The 21,790-nt window shown below is 38.4% G+C and overlaps 1 protein-coding gene across 12 annotated transcripts in view; it reads right to left on the bottom strand.

The window, feature by feature from the left end:
• ATG10 (autophagy related 10) overlaps window positions 1-19,765 on the bottom strand; it is a 238,270-nt gene extending 218,505 nt beyond the window's left edge. For 4 of the 12 annotated variants that reach the window (XR_015768185.1, XM_088023372.1, XM_088023373.1 and 1 more), the window contains exons 1-2: window positions 19,487-19,661; window positions 7,258-7,377 (exon numbers count right to left, since the gene is read on the bottom strand). Coding sequence is in view for 10 of the 12 variants with exons in the window: in XM_088023372.1 (XP_087879498.1) it covers window positions 7,258-7,377; window positions 19,487-19,576 (210 nt within the window). In the remaining 2 variants the exon portion in view is untranslated. The other 8 variants (XM_028114438.2, XM_088023374.1, XR_015768186.1 and 5 more) reach the window with 7 other exon arrangements.
• Between the last annotated feature and the right edge of the window lie 2,025 nt (window positions 19,766-21,790).

Genomic DNA, 21,790 nt, shown 5'->3' with positions numbered 1-21,790 from the left:
TATCACAAAGGTGAATGGGTAAGCAAAGTAACTGTATTTAAAATACTAATTCCATTATTTACTCTCTAATTTGATTATGTTTCTGATAAGAAATATCTAGCTGGGATTATTTATTATCAGCAAATTTGAGACATGGTAAAGAACTAGTCTTCTCAGATATACATGGAAAGCACTTTTAATCCTCTTTAATAATAGAAATAAAAGAAGTGAAATCTCTTAACAGAATGAGGCTATGCAATACAAAATGTCATCATCTAACAGAAATTCAATCCCAATTCTCTGTTTAGCTCTCTACTTCATAAAACCTAAATCAAAATTTGTAGAAATAATAGATAAACTTGGAAGACATTATGCTAAGTGAAAGAAGCCAGTCACTAAAAGATAAATGCTGTATGATTCCACTTATATGAGATACCTAGAATAATCAAATTCAGAGAGACAGTAAGTAGAATGGTGATTACCAGAGGCTGAGAGGAGGGGGCAATGGAAATACCCATTAGTATTTAATGGGTACAAAGTTTCAGCTTTGCAATATGAAAAGAGTTCTGGAACTTGGTTGCATTAACAATATGAATGTACTTAAGTCTATTGAACTGCATACATAAAAATGGTTAAGATGGTAAATTATATATTATGTGTATTTTACCATAGTTTTAAAGATTTTATATACTTATTTATTTGAGAGAGAGAGAGAGTGAGTGCACGAGTCGGGGAAGGGGCAGAGGGAGAAGCAGCATGCGGGGCTCGATCCCAGGACCCCTGAGATCATGACCTGAGCCAAAGTAAGACACTTAACCAACTGAGCCACCCAGGCACCCAGCCATAATTTTAAAAATAAATTTAAAAATTATAGAAATAAAAAAAATCATAGAAATAATATGTCTTTGAGTCTTTTCCTGAGTTCATTCATTAATTTTAATATATAATGAGAAATAGAGTGCACTTGAAGTACCAATAATTTTAAGACAGGGAAAAAAGAAAGCCAAGTTAATTATATTGAGATATGTTATAGCACTTTATATATGCTAGACATGCTTTAAAACAGTATGTACCTGGCTGTGAGTTGATAATTGTGGGAGCTAGATGACAGGCACATGTGAATTCATTACACTATTCTCTTTATTTTTGTACATTTGAAATTTTTTTATAAGACATTTAAAATAAAAACAGCTGTAAGCAAAGTGTGAAATTCAAGAGGGCAGAAGTATTGATGGGAATGGCAAGGTACGTTTTCTACCAAGATAGTGTTAAGAGATGGAATATAAAGTAAAATATTGAAATATTTTACAATCTATTTTTTAAAAATATGAAGTTGATGTAATTAGAATAATGGTAAAGGGTTTTTAGGGAGAACAATGTGAACTTAACCAGAAAGACTACTGAAAGGAAAGAATTTAAAAATCAACTTAAATCTCTAAGAATAAAATGAAAGTGTAAAATTTTACTCTATCTAAATTAGGAAATAAAAGCCCTTTCAGTCACCTGTTCCTAAGCTGTAAAGAAAGTAATCAAAATATTTCTGGTGTTTTGCTATGTAAATTTCAAAATATAATCAAGTAGGTTTAACTAAAGATGGAATTAATTGGGGGGCCTTTAGTTCTTCTTTAACAATAACATACAAAATAATCTAGTATTAACTGTATAAAATCCAATATCAATATTTGTAGACTATTTTGTTTACAGTATCTGAGTATCTCTCTTCCCATTTTTGCTATACAAAAGTGAGAGAAGAAAGTTGAAAACCCACGGGATATTATTTTATCAATAACCTATGAAAGGTCAAATCACAGAACTGAGGTCCTAAACTAATGTATTCATATCTAGTAGGCAAAAACAAAAAATTTAGAAGGCAAGTTGCTTTGAAGTTTTAAACTCTGCACATATCGCCAACGGGGATCTAAATCTAAAATAAGGCTAAGAACATTTGTAATTATTAATAAAGTTTACGGTAAAGCGTAAATTATGATAAGATAGAAGAAAAGGAAGCATATATGTAACATCTATAAAAGTAAAGAGAAAAGTACCAAATTCAAACCTATATCCACATTACCCATATTCAATACATAACAATATTTTGCCACATTTGCTTCTTCTATCCCTGAATTTTTATTTTGTTAAGCTAAACTGGTGTCATCTTATACTTTACTCCATAATCAAATATCCATAATTGTCTTTAAAAAGGTCCTTTTACAGTTGATTTGTTTGAGTTAGGATCCAAATAAGGGTCACAAATTATATTAGGTTATATCTCTTAATTTCTTTTAATCTAGAGTATGGTCTGAACTGTTGCCAGTTCAAGAACTAATTGTTGTCAGTCCAAAAACTGTTACCGGTCCTCAAATTCTTTGTTATGGGTTAATGAGATAAATTCAGAAAAGAAAAGTGAGGATTTAGAAACTTTCACAGCAAGTTGACACTCAAAACATCCTAGTGCATGGTCAGTGGACCTATGACCCTGAACCAGGCCAGTGGTCCTAACCCTCCCATGGTGACTCATGAGCTGCACACTAGGACCACCTACCAGTCGCTGCCCAGGAAGGATTTTTTTTTTTAAGAGAGTGGTGTCGGGGGCAGGAGCAGAGGGAGAGGGAAAGAGAATGTAAAGCAGGCTCCATGCCCAGCACGGAGCATGACATGGGGTTTGATCTCACGACCCTGAGATCATGACCTGAGCTGAAATCAAGAGTCATACGCTTAACTGACTGAGCCACCCAAGCGCTCTCAGAGGATACTTTAAAAACAAAACAAGCTTGGTCTTCAATACCAGATAGTTAGAGAAGCAATCCTCTCCTCACTTCTTTACCCAACCATTAACTTTTTAAGGAAATTGGGTCAGTTGTCCTTTAGATTTCTGGATTTCTCTATTTGTTTCCTGTGGTGTCAATTAACTTGGTTCTCTATCACTTGACTTCCTTAATTGATTCTATTCAAGCTCAACATTTTGGGCAAGAATATTTCATGGATTGTACTCTGCGATTCATATTATAAAACTTCACCAAGTATATAGTACCTGAATGTACTATTTTTAGTAATGCCATGATTAATCACTAGGGTTCAGGTGATGATAGTTCAATCCCTCCTTTGTAAATTCCCCATCAACCTTTCACCTAATAATTTCATCCACTGATTACTGTCACCTAATTCATTTCATTAGGGATTGAAAAGTAATGATTTTCTAATTCTACCATCCTTTCTACATTTATCAGATGGAATTCTGGGGGAAAACAGTTCCCTTATCAAATTAGCCTATTTAGCTACCATGAAATACAGATAATACAGGAAAGGTAAGATAAATGCTTATTTCTTTCCTTTTGATTAACAATTTTCAAACCAAAAATATTCAGTGAGTTAGGTTTGGAGACTCTTCTATTCCACTCTCTCCTGTTTGTTCATTCTCTCTCTCTCTCTCTTTCTAACATTATGAACTGATGGGTTTTTAAGATACTTGTATTTCAGAGGTGGCTGAAATGGATGGCTCAGTCAGTTAAGCGGCTGCCTTCAGCTCGGGTCCTGATCTCAGCGTCCTGAGATCAAGCCCCATGTCAGGTGCCCTGCTCAGCAGAAAGTCTGCTTCTCCCTCTCCCTCTGCCCCTCCCTGCCACTCCCCCATCATGTGCACAGGCACTCTCACTTGCTTTCTCTCAAGTAAGTAATTAAAATCTAAAAAAAAAAGTTTTCATTGCATGCATTCATTGTTGTTTGCCATCTTTTGCTCTTCGTCTTATCCTGGAGGACTCAGTATAATACACTAAAGACCAGCACAGTATATTTGGTGGTAAATCGATTTTCACAGAGTTTTCTGAAAACTTAACTACAATTTCATTTATAGCATTATTTCTAAAATAAAAGATCTGAAAATTTCAAACAACCAGCTAAAAATCATAACCATAATATGGCTTTCCATGTGCCAGAAATTGTGCTAAACTCTTTGAATGTAAATCCTATTTAATCTACACAACTACCATGATGTATGGTGGGTATTATTTTTATTCCTATTTTATAAGTAAAAAAAAAAAAATGAAGTTTAGAGACCTTAAGTTACTTGTCCAAAATCCAGCTTGTAAATGGTAGAGTAAGGATTTATAGCCATGTCTAACTCTGAAGTCCATGCTCTTAACGAATATCTTTAATATCTAACAGACCATTATGTTAAACAATGGCTCTCAACAAGAGTATACCACCTTCTTGAGGGGTATTTATAAACAAACCTGAAGGTATGAGTGACAAATGTGTACTCTTTAAAGGAGGCTCTATATATAGGGATAAACAAGATTCTTTTTAAAAATAGCTTCCAGGAAAAAAATACAATAAATAACTTTCAAGGGCAGAGGGAGGCATTACAAAGGTATAAAAGCAACCTTTGGGGGTAATGGATATGATCACCCTCTTTGACTATAGTGAGGGTTCATGGGTATCACCTACGCACAGCTTTATGTTTCCCAATAACACCTCAAGACAACTATTTTTAATAAAATAAAAATAAATTTCTGGAGCCTATAAAGTAAAACAACAGTATAAGTATTCTCTCCAAACAGTCCAACAAAAAGACTGAGATAAAGACTGAAGGTTTGAAGGAAATAACCAAGTGACTGATTCGTAATTTCCTTCATAAAAGTGGTCCAGCACTGCAGAAATTAAGTGGCAAAAATACAAACCTACCAAAATTCACAAGAGAGGTATCTGCTTTGCCAAGAGCCCCCTTTACTAACTCAGATCAACAGCATGCACTGAAGCAGGGCTGGGTAAGAAACCAGTTATACCACACACATACCCAATCCCAGAAATCATCAACTGGCCACTCATATCCCACATTTTATTCATCACTAGCATGTTGGGTTTGGTCCTATTTCTGAAAAATGTTTTTTAAGTAGTTGCCAATATTTGAAAATTTAGAGATTTCTCCCCCCCCCAATCTTCTGGGGGGAAATATCTTTACTTTTCTTGAAAGGTCTGGTAACTCTTGGGTCCACATTCCCAACCAGGCAAGAGGACAAGCAGTCTGCTCAGCACAGGCCTTAGGACTCAGTGTCCATATTGTCTTGTACCTGGCAGCTTGATCCATTTATGTTACCATGCCTGGACTCCAAGGCTTTTGAGTTTGTAGTCCTTGCCCTAAGGTTACAAAGATTTTCTCTAAACAGCGTTTTGTTTGTTTTGGTACTATCTATGGACTCACCTCCACATTAAAAAAAAAACAAAAAACAAAAACAAAAAAACCTGCCCTTAATTAGAGGTGCAATTCCAACTCCAAAGGGTAGGTAACTTTCCTAACTGAGCACGCAGTAGCAACAAACAAGAAGCCAAACATAGCCATACCCATCCCTGAAGCAGAGGCCAGACAAGAATAAAAACAAATCCTGGAAACTAGTTCTTGGCACACTAGCTTCAACAAATTCAGTGAAGAAATTTCTAACAGATATTTCTATTATTATGAATCTCCCTCCTGGAGACCTTCCCCAGCAACCCCCAACATGCATGCATATGCATGCACACACATACACACACACACACACACACACACAGTCCCATCTCCCTCCCTAACCTTTTCCTCCCCCATTCTACTAGGTCACTGAAACAGTAACTAGAGTATCTATTATTCTACTTCCAGCTTAAAACAAAAGAAAATTTCTTTTTAAAAAAAAATTTGTGGAAAGGAAAGGAAAAGGTTCTCAGGAATAACCATACAAATTATTACAGGTCAAAGGGATCAGAAACCTCCATTCATTCAACGAATAAACAGCCAACATTTTAAAAAAATCATTATATATCAGAAACATTGATATTAAAGTCAGGATGGGGACGCCTGGGTAGCTCAGCCAGTTAAGCAGCTGCCTTCAGCTCAGGTCATGATCCTAAGGTCCTGGGATCAAGTCCCACACAGGACTCCTTGCTCAGCAGGGAGCCTGCTTCTCCCTCTGCCTGCTGCTCCCCCTGCTTGTGCTCTCTCTCACTCTCTCTCTCTCTCTGATTATAAATAAATAAATAAATAAATAAAGTCGGGATGAAGGCAATAAAAGATGAATAAAGAGGAATAAAAACTTAAACACAATAGCAAACAAAATTATAAAATACTCAGGAAAAACATTAATAAAAGGTACTAATAATAAAGTCATGTTATCCTGGAGCAGGAGATGCCTTAGGAGCTTATGAACCGTCCAATCACTAACTTAAAGAGTGGGGCTGGAGGCTCCCATGATACCTCCCCACTCCCGCCCCATGAAAGCTTAGCTGGCACATGACCCAAAGCGAAATCATGGCTTCTCTCTCCGGTGACATCATGGATCAGATCAAAACCCACATTTCCCTGCCCTACTTCTGAATCATAGGAATCAGCTCAAAAGTATTCACATTTCTCAGAGTTCATATAGCAAATAGAGCCAATAAGCAGAAAATAGGGAATCACCATTTTTTTTAGGCATCAGATTAAGATATCAAGTAGAGAAAATTTATCCTCTCAGAAAATTATCTCAAGGAACTCTTAAAGAGCTTTTGGCAGAGAATCCTTACTAAGTGTATGTGTGGAAATAGATGAGTCCATAGACCTTTTACATTATTATTACTGAATAGAACCAAAAGAAAGAATACTTTGGAATGTGTTTATATTATTAAGAAATTTCCAATTAATTCATTCTTCAATATTTCAGACTTTGTGATTGTTTGACTATGGTTTGGTTTCAGGATTATCTTTCCACTCTCTGGACAAAAGTACTTTCCTAAGAAAATTAATAGCGTAAATAAATGGTTTGAAGCACCCAGAAGCATCTGTTTACATTCAGATAATTAATATGCTAAGCATTCTTATCTATTAAATTAAAGCAGATCACCTAAGGACTTTTCTAGATAATACTTCATTAGCCAAATTATAATGAGTATATATAGTTGCAACAATAAAATGGACATCTTTTTTAAAACATTCTTCAATTTAAGCCTTTTACTAAATCAAACTAGCTTTCATACATTAGTTTCAATTACTGAGGTTTTTTTCTAAAAGATTTTTATCTATTTATTTAACAGAGATAGAGAGAGAGCACAAGTAGGCAGAGCGGCAGGCCGAGGGAGAGGGAGAAGCAGCCTCTCTGCCAAGCAGGGAGCCCGATGCAGGGCTCGATCCCAGGACCCTGGGATCATAACCTGAGCTGAAGGTAGCCGCTTAACTGACTGAGCCACCCAGGCACCCCTCAATTACTGAGGTTTTATACAGCCAAAAAAAACCAAAAAAACTTCATTAAAATAGAAAATAAAAGTTTCTGTTCTTACCTTCGAAGTTCTCCATTCCCAGCCATCACCTATCTGCCGCGAATGTTTAATGAATTCTACACAAAAACGCTGGAATGCTTTTTCTCCAAAGAACTCATCTTCTTCCATACTAATTGATAACTGCAATATAAAAACAGTATAAGCATGAGCTGTAGAATGAATGCTAAAAGGAATTCTGCTAAATCCCTTACTTCTTTAAACAAACCAAAATTTGGGACATAGAATGGAAAATATCCTCAGAGCCATTCCAAAAAAGTGCTATGTTTCCATCTTTCTCACCCATCCCCATTTCTTAATCAGAAAGAAAATGTGATCAACATGAAAACTTAAAACCTATATTTATAACAAATACACATCTATGGTTCAAAAAGTTAAATCTGTCCATAAATTTAGTTTCAAGAGCTTAATTTCATCTCACTTCTTCTAAGCTAATGCTTCCAATCTCCTCAGAGCTTCCTTCTCTACATTCTACCTTACTTTGCTCTTACGTAGATAGTGTGGCAGTGCTTAGATCTGCACTGTTCTTCACACTTTATTAGGGAGTTCAACTCACTAACAAATGATGTTCTAAAGCCTGAAAGTTCTGTTTTGTAAGGTTATGATCATCTAAGCAATTACCTACTTTATCGAATCTACAAATTTAACAAATCAAGGAATAGCCACATATTTCTTATATAAATCTGTCCAAATCATGAACCATTGTTTATAAAAAGAGAATTTTAGAGCTAAAAGGAAACTGGTAAATTATATAGTTCAAGACCCTTGGCGAGAAAAGTTAGACCAAATGAATTCCTACATTCTCCTCATTGGTGATAAGCATCATCAGGAAAATTAGCACTTGTTGATTGTTTACTATGTCGAGCACTAAGCTAAACACCTTACCTCCCCATTTAATCCTCACACAACCCAAAGACTGCTGTTATCCCCATTCCCCAAATGAATAAAAGAAAGTAATCTGCTCAAGCAATGCAAATGAGAAAGGATTCAAACCCCAGTTTGGCTACCAGGCCAATGATCTGTCTATACTAGCTGATTCTCAATACAGTGTTCTTTCTGATTATTCAAATTTAGTATGACCTCTAGAAGAATTTGTTCATTCATCCAAGAAACACATACTGAATATCTACAGTAGGTACTGTGCATAGGGGAAGGTTAGACATACAAAATGAAAAAAATATATATATATAGTCCTTGCCTTGTAAGAGCTCACATTGTAATGAAGGGAGATAAGCAATAAAAATCATTACAGTAGAAACTCTCTTATCCAACCTCCATTCAACCAACTTGCCAGGTTAACCAACATAATATCCCTTCCCTCAGTAAACACTGATGTCTACAACATGCTGATCATGAGCACTTCTACTCCCATCAGTTGAGTTTATATTCACAAATTTGTATATTATAAATACATGCTTTAATTAAAAGCTACATAAACCAAACCAATAAAATACAAGTAAAAAAGAAAAACAACTGTTATTTCTATGATTTAATGCCTTGGAAAGACTTTATAAAGGTAAGTCTCCATAAGAAAAACAATTACTGAAGTAGCTATGGACAATGCAACTGAAAAGATTGGTGGGGAAAAAAACCATACAAATCCAGGATTCTGTGCTCAGACTGCTACACAAATAGCTTGAGTTCTTTCTTTTAAACCCAAACTGGAAATCTAGAGGATGCATTCTGGGTTCAGTACATTCATGAAGTAACAATGAATTCCATTCAAGTACACATACTCAAAGAAAATCCCTTGGTCATACATGAGACAATTGACAAATGAATGCATTTCAGTTCTAAGTTGAAATAAAATGTTTCATGTCTGCATGTATTTTTTTTTAACTCTAGCTTTAATCAAATTTTTCAATTAATTGTTCAACTCTCAATCCTGACAGCATTGGAAAACAGGACTTCTGTTTAAAGTATATACAAATGATGAAGTCCCTTAACAAGAGGGGATAGAGTGGGATGGTATGTGTGGGGTGGATGTGAAGATGAATCTTTAAGGTATATAAGAGTTTTTCATTTCTTTTTTTTTTAAGATTTTATTTATTTATTTGACAGAGAGAGAGAGCGCGCACGCACGCAGAAGCAAGGAGAGGAGCATGCAAAGGCAGAGGGACAAGCAGGCTCTATTGAGCAGGGAGCCTGACACAGGGCTCGATCCCAAGACCCTGAGATCATGGCCTGAGCCAAAGGCAGCTGCTTAACCAACTGAGCCACCCAGGCACCCCGGTATATAAGTTTTTGTAGCGCAGATTGTCAGTGGGTAAAGCACAAGGCTTAGGACAGTGGTCCAAGCCGGGAGGATGGTACGAACAAAGGCAAGTTAGGGTGTAGAGAACTCCAAGTCTGATCTCACAAACATGATGCAGGAAGTGTAGGCAGATATAGTCTAGTCACATGCAATTTAAACTTGTCTGCCCTCTATTGGAGCAGAAAGGCTGAGATACAGTTTCAAAGGCACAAGATTGAAGAGTAATAAACTTTTTGAAGGGAGACTTAACGCGCCATGCAAGAGTTTGGACTGGAAGGTTGTTGTGGTTACCGTTAGCAATACTCAGCTCCCCTCAGGAACCAGCAGGGAGTTGCGCTGAGCACACATGCAAAGCTGAGGTTTTGCTGGGTTGATTCAGTGGAAGGATAAAGGTAGAAGAAGAAATGAAATATGCTAGTGAGACTAGCTCAGAGTTCCAGATTAGGTAGGAAAGTAAAGATACCAAGAGAAGGTTGAAGGGGCTCGGAAAACATGGTAATATCAAAGAATATTAGGTACCAAAAAGGGGTAAGAACAACCATAGTGAAAGGAGGGAAAAGGAAGACCAGAAGACATTGAGACTTTAGAATTCAGGAGGTCTCAGCAAGTATATAAAGTAACTTACAGATAAAGGTCACTGGAGCTCAGGAAGTTCAGAAAAATATGAGGCTTATGTTTGCCGTTTTCCACATGGCTGCTGAAGTCACTTAGAATTATCTGGAGAGTTGGTGGGGGTGGAGAGCTCTTTAAAGAAGATGGAAGATCAAATGAGAGATTTGTAAATGACAAGGGACAAATGGTAGAAGATGGAAGAGCCCAGAGATGATAGGCGATACATGGTGTATAATGCTAAATTCATCAAGAATAATCACTAATAGACTAATACAAGTGATCCTGATGAGCCAAAACACAGCCTTGGATTCCTTCTCAAGATGGTGCTAAAAGCAGCCACTACGAGTGAATAGGGATATGTGACACTACCAGTGAATATGTGAGGGGAAAAAAAAAAAAAAACCTAGCTTGCTGTATCCGGTAGAGCTGAATTTCATAGGATATAAAATTCCTCAAAAGATCCCCAAAGGAGCAGGGATATTTACATGAGACTAGAGAAGCAGTGACCTAAAATTCATTCTGGGGAAGTGGGGGCTACCAGCAATCTTCATACCCTAAAATTTGTAGGGTGGAGGAAGGAGCAGCTTCCACTCAAAGAGTTTCAGTTTTTCTTTGTTCTTTTTTGTTTCAAAGCCAAATTTCCTTTAAAACTAGTTAGTAGTGGAAGCACTGACCTGTGAAGATGTTAACACCATGTGAGATGTGGAAACTGATCCACACTATATCCACTCGCCACCCCCACCCTGGAGATTGACAATATACATTGTGATGGGGAAACTATTAACTCAGGATTTCCTGACTCTTTTGGACCATAAAATTCTTTTTCTGGGAACACTTAACTTATTCCACAGAATGTAGTAAAGACAATAATGGGTTAAGGATTTAGATAAGTCTGTTTACTAGGGATGTGTGCTCCTGAGATCACAATGGAAAATCTGAGAGGGTAGGAGAAGAGGTTTGGGAAAAGAAAGCACCAAGTACAGGAATTCTAAGTATATAAGAGACAATAAAATGCAGGGGCTTCTAGTGAGGCAGTCATCAAACATTTCAGGTATGTGAAAGAGATCTCGGGTTACACAACGAATCCTGGTTAAGGTGCTTCAGTGCAGACACAAGTTGAGAAAGTGACATCTAAGAAGATAACTAAAAGGAAGAAGAGAAGCTAACTTAGCAAAGCAGAGAGGCAAAGGAATAGAATGTACAAAATCTGAATATAAGGGAAGCTCCGGTAATCAAAGAACCCTTGCTTGACTGAAATACAGAGGTAGAGGAAAGGTACTGGAAGAACCACTGCTGATGAGAAAGGAGAGCCTGCTAGCCTGAGGGCTCAAAAGGGTTTCGACAGTGGGAGTAAATGGATCAGATATGCATTCTGGCTTCCAGTGGAGCCTACAGGTCTTGCCTGACTAGATGAACACCTGTTAAAAGTCTCTTGCAATAACCCAAGAAAGACAAAATGATTCCAAACAGAGCCAAAGACTGGAAGTAGGGTAGAAGGGGGAGGGATTCAAAAGACATTTTGATAGTATACTCATTACAACTGATGGATCCCGTAGGTGAGGGATCTGTGAGAGAGAAGATTCAAGAAAGATTCCCTGCTCTTTGCCATAGGTGGTGGTGCACTGAGCAAGAACAGGTTTGGGGAGTGAGATGGACTTAATTAAATCATATTGATTTGGAGTTTGGAATACCCATGTGAAGAGAATCTAGCAGGCATTCTGAGATGGATCTGGAACTCAGAAAGAAAGAGAAATCTGGGCTGGAAATATTAATTCTAAATCAACATTGTATAGATAACAGAACACATTTGATCACTCAGGAGGAGGATACAGAAGTAGATTAGGAAGACCAAAATGGAGCGGTCAGAAAATTAGTTTTTTCATCTATACAATGACCCTGACATATTGAGAGATACTAAATCAAATGAAAATTGAATTTAATTCATAAAAAAATACTAATACATTTTGGCATATTTTATAAATTCCAAACGAAACCTTACTTAACAAGAAAATTGAACTAAAGTAAAAACATTCCATTCCCGAAGCCCCCCGGTTACTTGAGGTTTACTAAACTATTCAAAATGTTATTCAAAACATAAAATTTCACTCAATAGCCATAGTTTATCTAATTAACAGCACTGTGCCACTAACAAGATGACAGCACATCAAAGCACTAATTAATATTTGGTTGAATACTTTTAAAATTATCTAAGGACTGGGCTTTGCTGAAGGATGTTACATATAATAATATAAACACAGCCTGATTACAAAATTAGGAACTATATTATATTAAAATGATATCCATCTCAATTTGAATCATCGTAATATGCCATAATGAAAATATCACTGAATAATTATCTCTTTGCTCAAGTAAGAATATTTCAACTCATTAAATATTAAAATATAATACAATCAACATTTTCATACATACTTTTCAATATATAATACAATATATAACACTCTCTGGTCCTCTACCAAATTCACAGACTAGTAGAGGCAGAAATTAGAATGTTAGAACTTCCTACTATGAGATGGCTGAAATTACGGTCAAAAATGGAAATAACTTGGGGCACCTGGGTGGCTCAGTGGGTTAAGAGTCTGCCTTCAGCTCAGGTCATGGGTCCTGGGATCGAGCCCGGCATCAGGCTCCCTGCTCCCCTCCCTGCTTCTCCCTCTCCCTCTGCCCCTCCCTCCCCATGCTTGTGTGCTCTCTCTCTCTCAAAAAAATAAAATCTTAAAAAAAAAAAAAAAGTGGAAATAACCACAACTTCAGTTTAAGCAAAAATGGCAAGACTTTATTTTGCAAATGTAAAACCCCTTAGACCTGCCTGTTTCCAGACTTAAGCTATCTCAAATTCAGACTAGAGACGACAACAGAACACAAATGAACTTTCAGTAAAAAGACTAATTCCAATTCTCATCTCATCCTAAACAATGAACCTCTCATTTCTTATTACAAGTAAATATTAGAAATGAGTTCAAGCTTTTTCATGCCATAAAATATAAGTTGTTAATGCATCTATTTTGCTTGAGTTTTACTCCTGCTGGAAAGCTATTCGATTTCTTTTTTTTTTTTTTAAGCTCAAACAATCAAAACCTTCTTTTAACTGCTTCAGCAGAGGCTACAGATGGGAAGGTAGAATAATTTTTCTCCCCACCAAGTGAAAGCAGTCTTTCTAAACTAGAGGTTAGCCCTAAGACTAGACAGTGTGAAGCTTATTCTGCTGCTACTAATTATCTTTTCAGAAAACAGCCCCTGTAAATTCTAATACTGTGTATAATCATTGTTCAAAGCATCTTTCTAATTAAAAACAATTTTTTTCACTACCATTCTCCACTTTTTTTATGTGCTTTTTAATCTAATGTGTGGGGAACTGATTCTTTATGTTTACTTAATTTTATTTTATTCTATTTTATTTTATTTTTGGTCAGAGACACTTTTGATGAACCTATAAATCAATGTATATCAGAATCACAGTGAGACTAAAACACTTAAAGAAATATAAATCTCCCCAGAGCTTAAGATGTGCTTACCATAGAATATACTATGAATACCTTTAAACATTAAAGATAATTTTTAACTAATAAAAATAGGCAATTTCCTCTACATTTGTCCCTCCCTGTAACAATTCCACATTATTATAAATTTAGGTTTAGACTCTTTCCTAAGAAAACAAACAAACAAAAACATGCAATTACTAGCTAGGGAGATAAACTGAACCCAATACCTTTATGAGAATTTGGCTTGAATTCATTTAGATAATCACTTACCTAGCAGGGTCCTTGGGCAGTGAGCCTCAAATTTCAGAGAGCAAAGCAGAAGCCAGGATACAAATTCAAATGTGGAATCTAAGGCCCAGGCCAAAGAGATTACCTGATTCTGAAGCCCCCCCAAACAAACATTTGTAATTTGCACCAGACATACATTTGAGGAAGGATCATGCTAGGAAATTGTGACAAAAGATGGATTGGTTTGATAGGGCTAGTGAGGGACCTGGATTTCAAGGCATTTGATAGTCTGGATGAGACAGAGCAGGGATAGACCCAGTAATCCAGTAAATAGCACAGGGAAGCAGCAAAAGGGAGAAAGTTTGGCTCAGTCTCGACAGCAACTAACCAGTAAGCTCAGCACTCCCTCCTTCCCTTCCCAGTGAAATATATATCCCAAATAAAGTTTAAACGGGATACAACATTATACCTGGACTGGAACTGAAGAATGTTAATTGGTAGCTTGATGCTTGTTGCAGCCTCTGCAGCAGGAGGTCCAGTTAGGAAGAGCATACAAAGGCATCTCATTTCTACCCATTCTATATTTCCTTCAAAAAAAAGACCCTGAGGTGCCCCCTCCACTACTGGCTTCCAAGCCCATTGCTAATTCTCTTTCAAGGCAGTTCTCTCTCAATAATAAAATGTTCATGGCCAGAAGTGGAAGGTGAAGCCAAGTGGAGCAATGCATACTACACTGTGAAGTCAGCAACTGGAGGCTCTGGGAACAGGATGAGCCCTCAGAAGATCACAGTCTCACCACAACCTCTTTCCCTGCAAAAACTCAAAAAACTATAAACCATTTCAAATCATACAGAAACACTCCCCTTGTTATAGACACAGGACTGAAAAATTAAACAACAGCCAAGGAAGACCTCTTCTGAGTACAGAAAGATCTATCATTCAGAAATCTGGTTGTATCTTTCCAAAGAGTCTCCTACCTCACATGTAGATGAAGAGTCTTTCAGCACCTAGAGGTAGTGAGAGTGACACAGAGAGCTTGCTCACTCTGACAAGAGTGAACAATACCATCCCTACATACGTCCCTTTTCTGTGAAGGTAAGAAAATCAAGAACATCAGTAACAGTGTGGGAGCAAGACCATGCTCTTCAACCATAAGGAAGAACACCGCCATATAGAGGAAGAGAGAAAGCTTGCTTCTGTAGCGGGCTTACACTGGGAATCAGGAGAAAAACTCGGAAATTATCTACTTTACGTTCCCAATTGAAAAAGACAAAGGGAAAAGAAAAACACAGCCTCTAAAACCAAGAGATGAGGTGGGAAACAACAGCTGAGAGTAAAAAAGAAACTGGATAAGAAAAAACTGGAAGGGGATTCAAATATATAATAATAGTAAAGATTTAAATTCTATATGAGAGGCAATAGAGATAAGTACAGAAGCTGGAAAAAATCTAATTAGTACTTTAGCATATACATGTGAGATGCTCTCCAAACACAGAAGAAAAAGGACCAAGATGAAAACAAAGCATATTGATTGATAGGGAGGACAAAAAATACAAATCCAATCTACAAATAACTGGCATTTCTGAACTGAAATCATAAGCAAACATACCACTGAAAAATTATTCCTGAGCTGGGAGAAAAAAAAAAAAAAAGATCAAACATATTTACCCTTCTAAATTGAGAGGATTCACTTTATTTATGAGAAAAATGTTGGAAAAACAACAACTATGCCTAGAGGTAGCCTAGTGGAATATTGTAATTTAAAAAAGAAAAAGAAAAAACAAAGATGCAGGCAGGTAAGAGTTTACCTACAAAGGAACAAAAATTTGGGTAGCCTCCACCGCGGGAACACCAAAAGTCGACAGAGGAATGTCTAAACATCTGCGAATTTCTGACTTACAAGTTTTTATCTTAGCACCTACAACAAAGTTAAGCACACTATAAACATTACATAAAAGTTGTAATGAATAAAAGAAAAATTAAAAATTTTGAGTTTATTTTATATCTCTCTACCTCTCTATAGTACATTTCTTCACCTTTCAAGCTTATTTACCAATTGGTCTTTTCCCACCCAAACAACAGATTTATATGACATCTAATCTTTCTGATACCAGCGTCATTATTTTTATTAACATTATCATATTTTTATATAAAACTAGACTTCTCTGCAAGCACAGAAGTGCAACTGTTCCACCACTGCTGATGATTTAAACTGATCCACCAACTCTCTTGTTACTGTTGGGTTTTTTGTGTATCTTTTTAAGACTTATTTATTCGAGAGAGACAGACAGACAGAAAGCACCAGCAGGAGGGGCAGAGAGAGAGAGAGAGAGAATCTCAAGCGGACTCGGTGCTGAGCACAGAGCCCGACACGGGGCTCAGTCCCAGGACCCTGAGATCAGGATCTGAGCAGAAACCAAGAGTTGGATGCTTTACCAGCTGCGCCCCCTGGAGCCCCTTTACTTTTGAATAGTGAGTGTGACTTGAACTAACTCTCGTCTGCATGTATGCTAATTAGGCCAGAACCAGGAACTGATGGTGTGTAAGTCTGGCCAAAGTTATTCAACAAAAAAGAAGATTCAGAAAAAAATCAGCACTGTATCAGAAGCTACAGACTCAGTGCTACTCTGAAAATAGATGATAGAGAGATGCATTTTTAAAATATACTACCAAGTACCATTAAAAAAATAGTAGTTGGACATTTTTTAATGAAAGAGACGTTCCCCTTTTCTTCTTACAAAGTCTTTGTTAAAAACTAGATTAATGTACCTTCTTATTTCCACAAGCTTTCATTCATTCACCTGGCACCTACAATATCCTAGAACTTTGCTCTGTGTGTCCTCATAGGAAGGAATATCATGTTTCCTAGGAAAATCAGAGAAGACGCTAAAAGAGGGAGTCTGGAAGACTTGAATTCAGTTCTTTAAGAACTCACATGTGAATAAGGGCTTACCAAGTAGAGACAAAGCCATGCCAAAAAGATGGAAGAGCGGGTGCCTTGGGTGGCTGTTGGTTAAGCGACTGCCTTCGGCTCAGGTCATGATCCTAGAGTCCCGGGATCGAGTCCCACATCGGGCTCCCTGCTCAGCAGGGAGTCTGCTTCTCCCTCTGACCCTCTTCCCTCTTGTGTTCTCTATCTCTCATTCCCTCTCTCAAATAAATAAATAAAATAAAATAAAATAAAAAGATGGAAGAGCTCCTCAACAGAGGGCCTGATGCTAAGTTTTAAAAAATAAAATGGCAACACTTGAGCATAAGTTGGGTAGTAAACTACAGGCAGATATGGTCCAATGGTTCCCAACATTAGGAGGGATCATTCTCAAAGGAGTTATCTGGAAATGAGTGAGATCATAGTGGGCTGTCACAAAGAGGAGGAATTATAGTTTGCCACTGCAATTTAGTGCTCAGGAACCAGATACAATGAGCATCCTACAATGTATGAGACAGCCCCATACAAATGCCAGTTGAGCTCCCTTTAAGAAACACTGGGAAGTAGGTTAAAACTTCACAAAGTCTAGAAAACTTAACCACGGTGTTTCTTAGCGCTTTGAAATCTGAGATCACAACCTGCATTTGACTCAATAAATATTTACTTCCAAGAAAGCTGTGTTATGCTTCCTTCTTTCCTTTGGCCACCAAGAAGCTGAGAATTTAGTCTATGGGGAGGTGGGCGAGCTGGATGAAGGAAAGCAGTTTACTGATAACCTTAAGAAATTCCATTTAAAGCAGTGGGCAGTAAGAAATCTTTGCAGGTCCTTGAGCTAGTGTAGAGATGATTTTAAAAGTTTTCTCTGATGGCAATTAATGACAGTGATATGAAATAACCCTAACCTCAAAGCTAATCTTAGATTAATAAGTACTCTTCCTGGGTTTTGTAAGCCTGAGATCAGCACTTCAAGGCCTGAGATACCAGATTCTTTAGTGGTGCCTCTGGTTTTGCAGTTTTCAGCAACCTCTCCCTAATCTGGATGCTTTCACGTAGTGTTTATTCTCCATTCCCCTACTTTCCAATAGTTTCATACCCAGTCTGCTGAGCCCCTGAAGACATTTGTTTTCAGCACATAATCACTAAATAATCTCTACGGCACTTTGTTGTTGTTATGGTTCCTGACTATGTTTATGATTCAAACACTGCCTCCACGGTCCCAAACACATCTCTAGGCTTCAAAGATACTAATGATCAAGTCAAACCCAGACTTAAAACAATCTATTTATGTAAACTTTACCTGACATATTTTTCCTAAAGGGTTGCTTATCTTTCTCAGAAATTTATAAGCATTAAGAACTACTATCAATTTAATTTGTCATAAAACATTATGCCCAACTTGATTGCCTCACGATGTAGCAGTATCTCAGTTAATATTAAATAAAGGGAGAAAGGAAGTGGCAAAGTGAGAAGGTAAAGAGAAATAATCTTGTAATAGTCTATATCCAAATGAATCCAGTGTAGAACTAGAAACTGTTTCCACTAACTTCAATTAAAATATCAATAACGATTTTTAATCCTTGTAATTACAATACCTTAATTTGAATTTCTCAATGCTCAACATTTCTTTTTTGATTAAATTTTCATTTTGTAAATGTTTCCTTTTGTCCATATTTGACTCTTCAGAAGCAAGAAGTTAAGAATTCTACTTGGGGTCCTCTAATGTTGCTAAGTACTACAAAGGGCCTATGTTTTCCAATTCTAAAAAGTATAAACTTAAGCTTTTGCCACTCAAGAGTGAGGCCACTGTTAAACTGTAATTTTTTTCAGTTATAAACATGATTCACCCAAAAGGAGCCTGTGGCAAAGATTTATTGAACTCATGACAGAGCAAGCTGAATGGTAAAAATTATAAAAATCTTGGAAATAGGGCAATAAAATCACAATCTTCAGGAGTGTTTTTTTCTCCCAGTCAGAAATAATTTGCATCTCCATTACACACACACAAAAAAAGTAACTGCTGGGCCTGAGCCCTAATCAATACTATGTCAGGCAAGAGTCAAGTCCCCTAGATAATTAATTCATCCTCAGGTGGGCCTCTTAGACAAGGTTCCATTCTGAGCTATTCTTTTGCTTTTCCTAGATGTTTATAATTTTCGCCATCATAAATGTTTCTATAAATCAGTTAACTACCCCCCAACTCATATTTCACATACTGTGAGTAGATATGTTATTTGGGAGAAGAAAAACTGTTGGCTATAAATATTAACTTATTCCTCCTGATTCTTACTGATTATCTGAAACCCCTTCAACTTAAGTGGGACTTCGCCACTGGAATCACCGACAATTTAATACCCTTTGTTTCAAAGTTACGCGGACAAAGACTTGCTATCCCTGCGCAGGTTTTAAACACAGGGCAGTGACTACCGACGTTGTGCGCGAGCGCTCAGTAGTGGCCCAAGAGGGCCGGTCACACTGGGTGCGGGCCTTCCTTCCCCCTGCGGCCCCACCCCCCACCAGCTCGCCCCACGACCGCCAGGACACGGCCTATATTTCACTGGCGAGAGCCCCGATTCCCAGTCTTTTGTTCAGGGCTGGGCTATTTGTCGCCTACCCGCATCCGCCCTTCCTCACCATCTCAGGAGTGGGGTGAGGACCGTGCGGGAAACAGAGCCGGGAAGAGGGGCCAGCAAAGGCTGTGGGAATACTCACCCCGCTCCGCTCAGCCCCTGACCCCGCCGCCCAGCCTAGCGCAGGCGGGGCAACGGGGCAGGGGGAGGGGAATCGGGGTGAGGTGCCCATCGCTCTGCCAGCTGCCTTCCAGCCAGCGGCCCCAGGGAGGAGAGTGATGGGCTCCCAGGGGCCACGGAGACGATAGTAGAGGAGCGGAACGAACACGCAAAGAGACCCACCAAGAGAGAGGCCCAGCCCTCCCGCAACCACCGCCACCGCAGCGAGCGAGTCAGAGCATGCGCACCAGCACCTCCCGCGCACCATGGGGCCAGGCTCGCGCGGGTGGCTGACGTCGCGGGCCGCGCGCGCAGGACCCGGGCCAGGGGGCGTGACCTTCCTGCCGCCCGGGACCACAGAGCCGAGGCCCCGCCCCTCATCTCACTGGCCCCAGGAACTGAACGCGGGCTGTGCTCTCTGCGTGCACAAAGGCGGCCTGTTAGGGAGGTGCGGCAGGCAAGCCTAAACCTGGGAAAGGGGGATACCGGCGTTTTTAACGGTCACTGTACCCTTTCTTCCAACAAATAGCCAAATATCTAGGAAATAAATGAGTGACTAAGGGAGAAAAGGTAGAGCAAAAACCTCTGAGGTTGAAGAGCCAAGCCGGCTAACATACATACACACACTGTATAACTATTGTAAGCACTGCAACAATTAAGCACAAACACGACTCCCTCCTTTAAAACGTAAGGACTGAGGTAGAAGTTAGCAATTCAATAATTACAATAGTACCATCTGTGGCACAAAGCTCAGGGAAAAAAAAATCTAGCAGCAGAATTAAAATGGGGGTAGGGAGGGCGGTGGGATAAAGAAACGACCACAGAAAGATGTAGGAGTAACAGGGGTGATGGAACTGAAATACTGAAAATGCAACAGCAGACATCTGAGGGAAAACTAGCATCTGCTCCTTTTAACACAACAGAATTAAATTTGTGTGAAAAGAAAAAAAAGTAAACACGGGCAAGAAGTGAAAGGAAAACCTGCCTTCAAACGTTACCAGGGCATGGTTATGATCTTGTACCACAGTTATGTAAGTTGTCACCATTGGAGAGGGCTAGGTGATGGGTACACGAGATTCTGTACTGTTTTCGCAGTTTCTTGTGAGTCTATAATTATTTCAAAATAAAAAGTTCTTAAAAAGGGACAGAACACTGATCAATGGTGACCAGAAAAAGGGGTTGACTAAAAAGGAGCTTGAGGAAATTTTGGGGGGTAATAGAACTTCTATGCTTTCATTGTGTTCGTGATTACACTGTTGTTTTGTTTGCCAAAACTCATAAAAAGGATAGATTTTTACTGAATGTAAAATAAAACTCAATTTAAAAAGAGATCCTGCTAGGGGTGCATTGGAGGCTCAGTCGGTTTGAGTGTCTGCCTTCGGCTCAGGTCATGATCCCAGGGTCCTGAGATGGAGCCCCGCATCGGGCTCCCTGCTCAGCGGGAAGCCGGCTTCTCTCTCTCCCACTTACCCTGCTTGTGTTCTCTCTCTGGCTGTTTCTCTCTGTCAAATAAATAAATAAAATCTTTAAAAAAAAAAGTGGGTTTTTTTTGCACTTTGAGATGTTTTTAAGTTTTGTAATTCGCCTGCCAAAACCAAAGAAACAAAGCGAAATAAATCAGGTAACTTCCATGTACTTCCTTTCATCGTATCACTCTTGGCAAGGAATAGTACTGGCCTGTTTATGTGTTCACCCTACAACACTACCGAGTGCTTTTAAGGCAGGGTCTGTCATCATTGCCTAGCCAGCCTCTTGCAGAGTTCGTCACTAGTAAGTAATAAGTATTTGTTGAATAAAACAATGGATTAATCACAAAAAGAGAAGGAAGCTAAAATTTATTGAGTACCCACCATAAGCCAGCTTAGTTAATTTAGTCAACCATATGATAACTACACAAGATACCCATTTTATAGATATGAAAACAGAGACTAATGATCAAATCCCCATTCCTTATTTCATTGGATTTCTCAGTTTCTTTTGGACATGTTGATCACATCTACAAAGACTTGCTTCCCTTAGCTTCCATAAAACCACAGTCCCCTGATTTTCCTTCTAGCTCCCTTGACAGCTCCTTTACTTACCCTCACAGGCTTCTATTTGTCCGTCCCAAGGATAATATTAATTCACAATATCCTTTAGGTAGTGTGGTCCAAGAATGCGACACCAGTCTAAAATTACATGGCAGGGGCACCTGGGTGGCTCAGTCAGTTAAGCATTCGACTCTTGGTTTTGGCTCAGGTCATGATCTCAGGATCCTGGGATCAAGCTCCGGGTCAGGTCAGGCTCC

The sequence above is a fragment of the Eumetopias jubatus genome, unplaced genomic scaffold (genome assembly GCF_037043125.1).
Source record: "Eumetopias jubatus isolate StellerSeaLion01/CBP00866 unplaced genomic scaffold, mEumJub1_p1.0 scaffold_5, whole genome shotgun sequence".
NCBI classification, from domain to species: Eukaryota; Metazoa; Chordata; class Mammalia; order Carnivora; family Otariidae; genus Eumetopias; species Eumetopias jubatus.
This window is presented reverse-complemented; position numbering and strand designations above follow the sequence as displayed.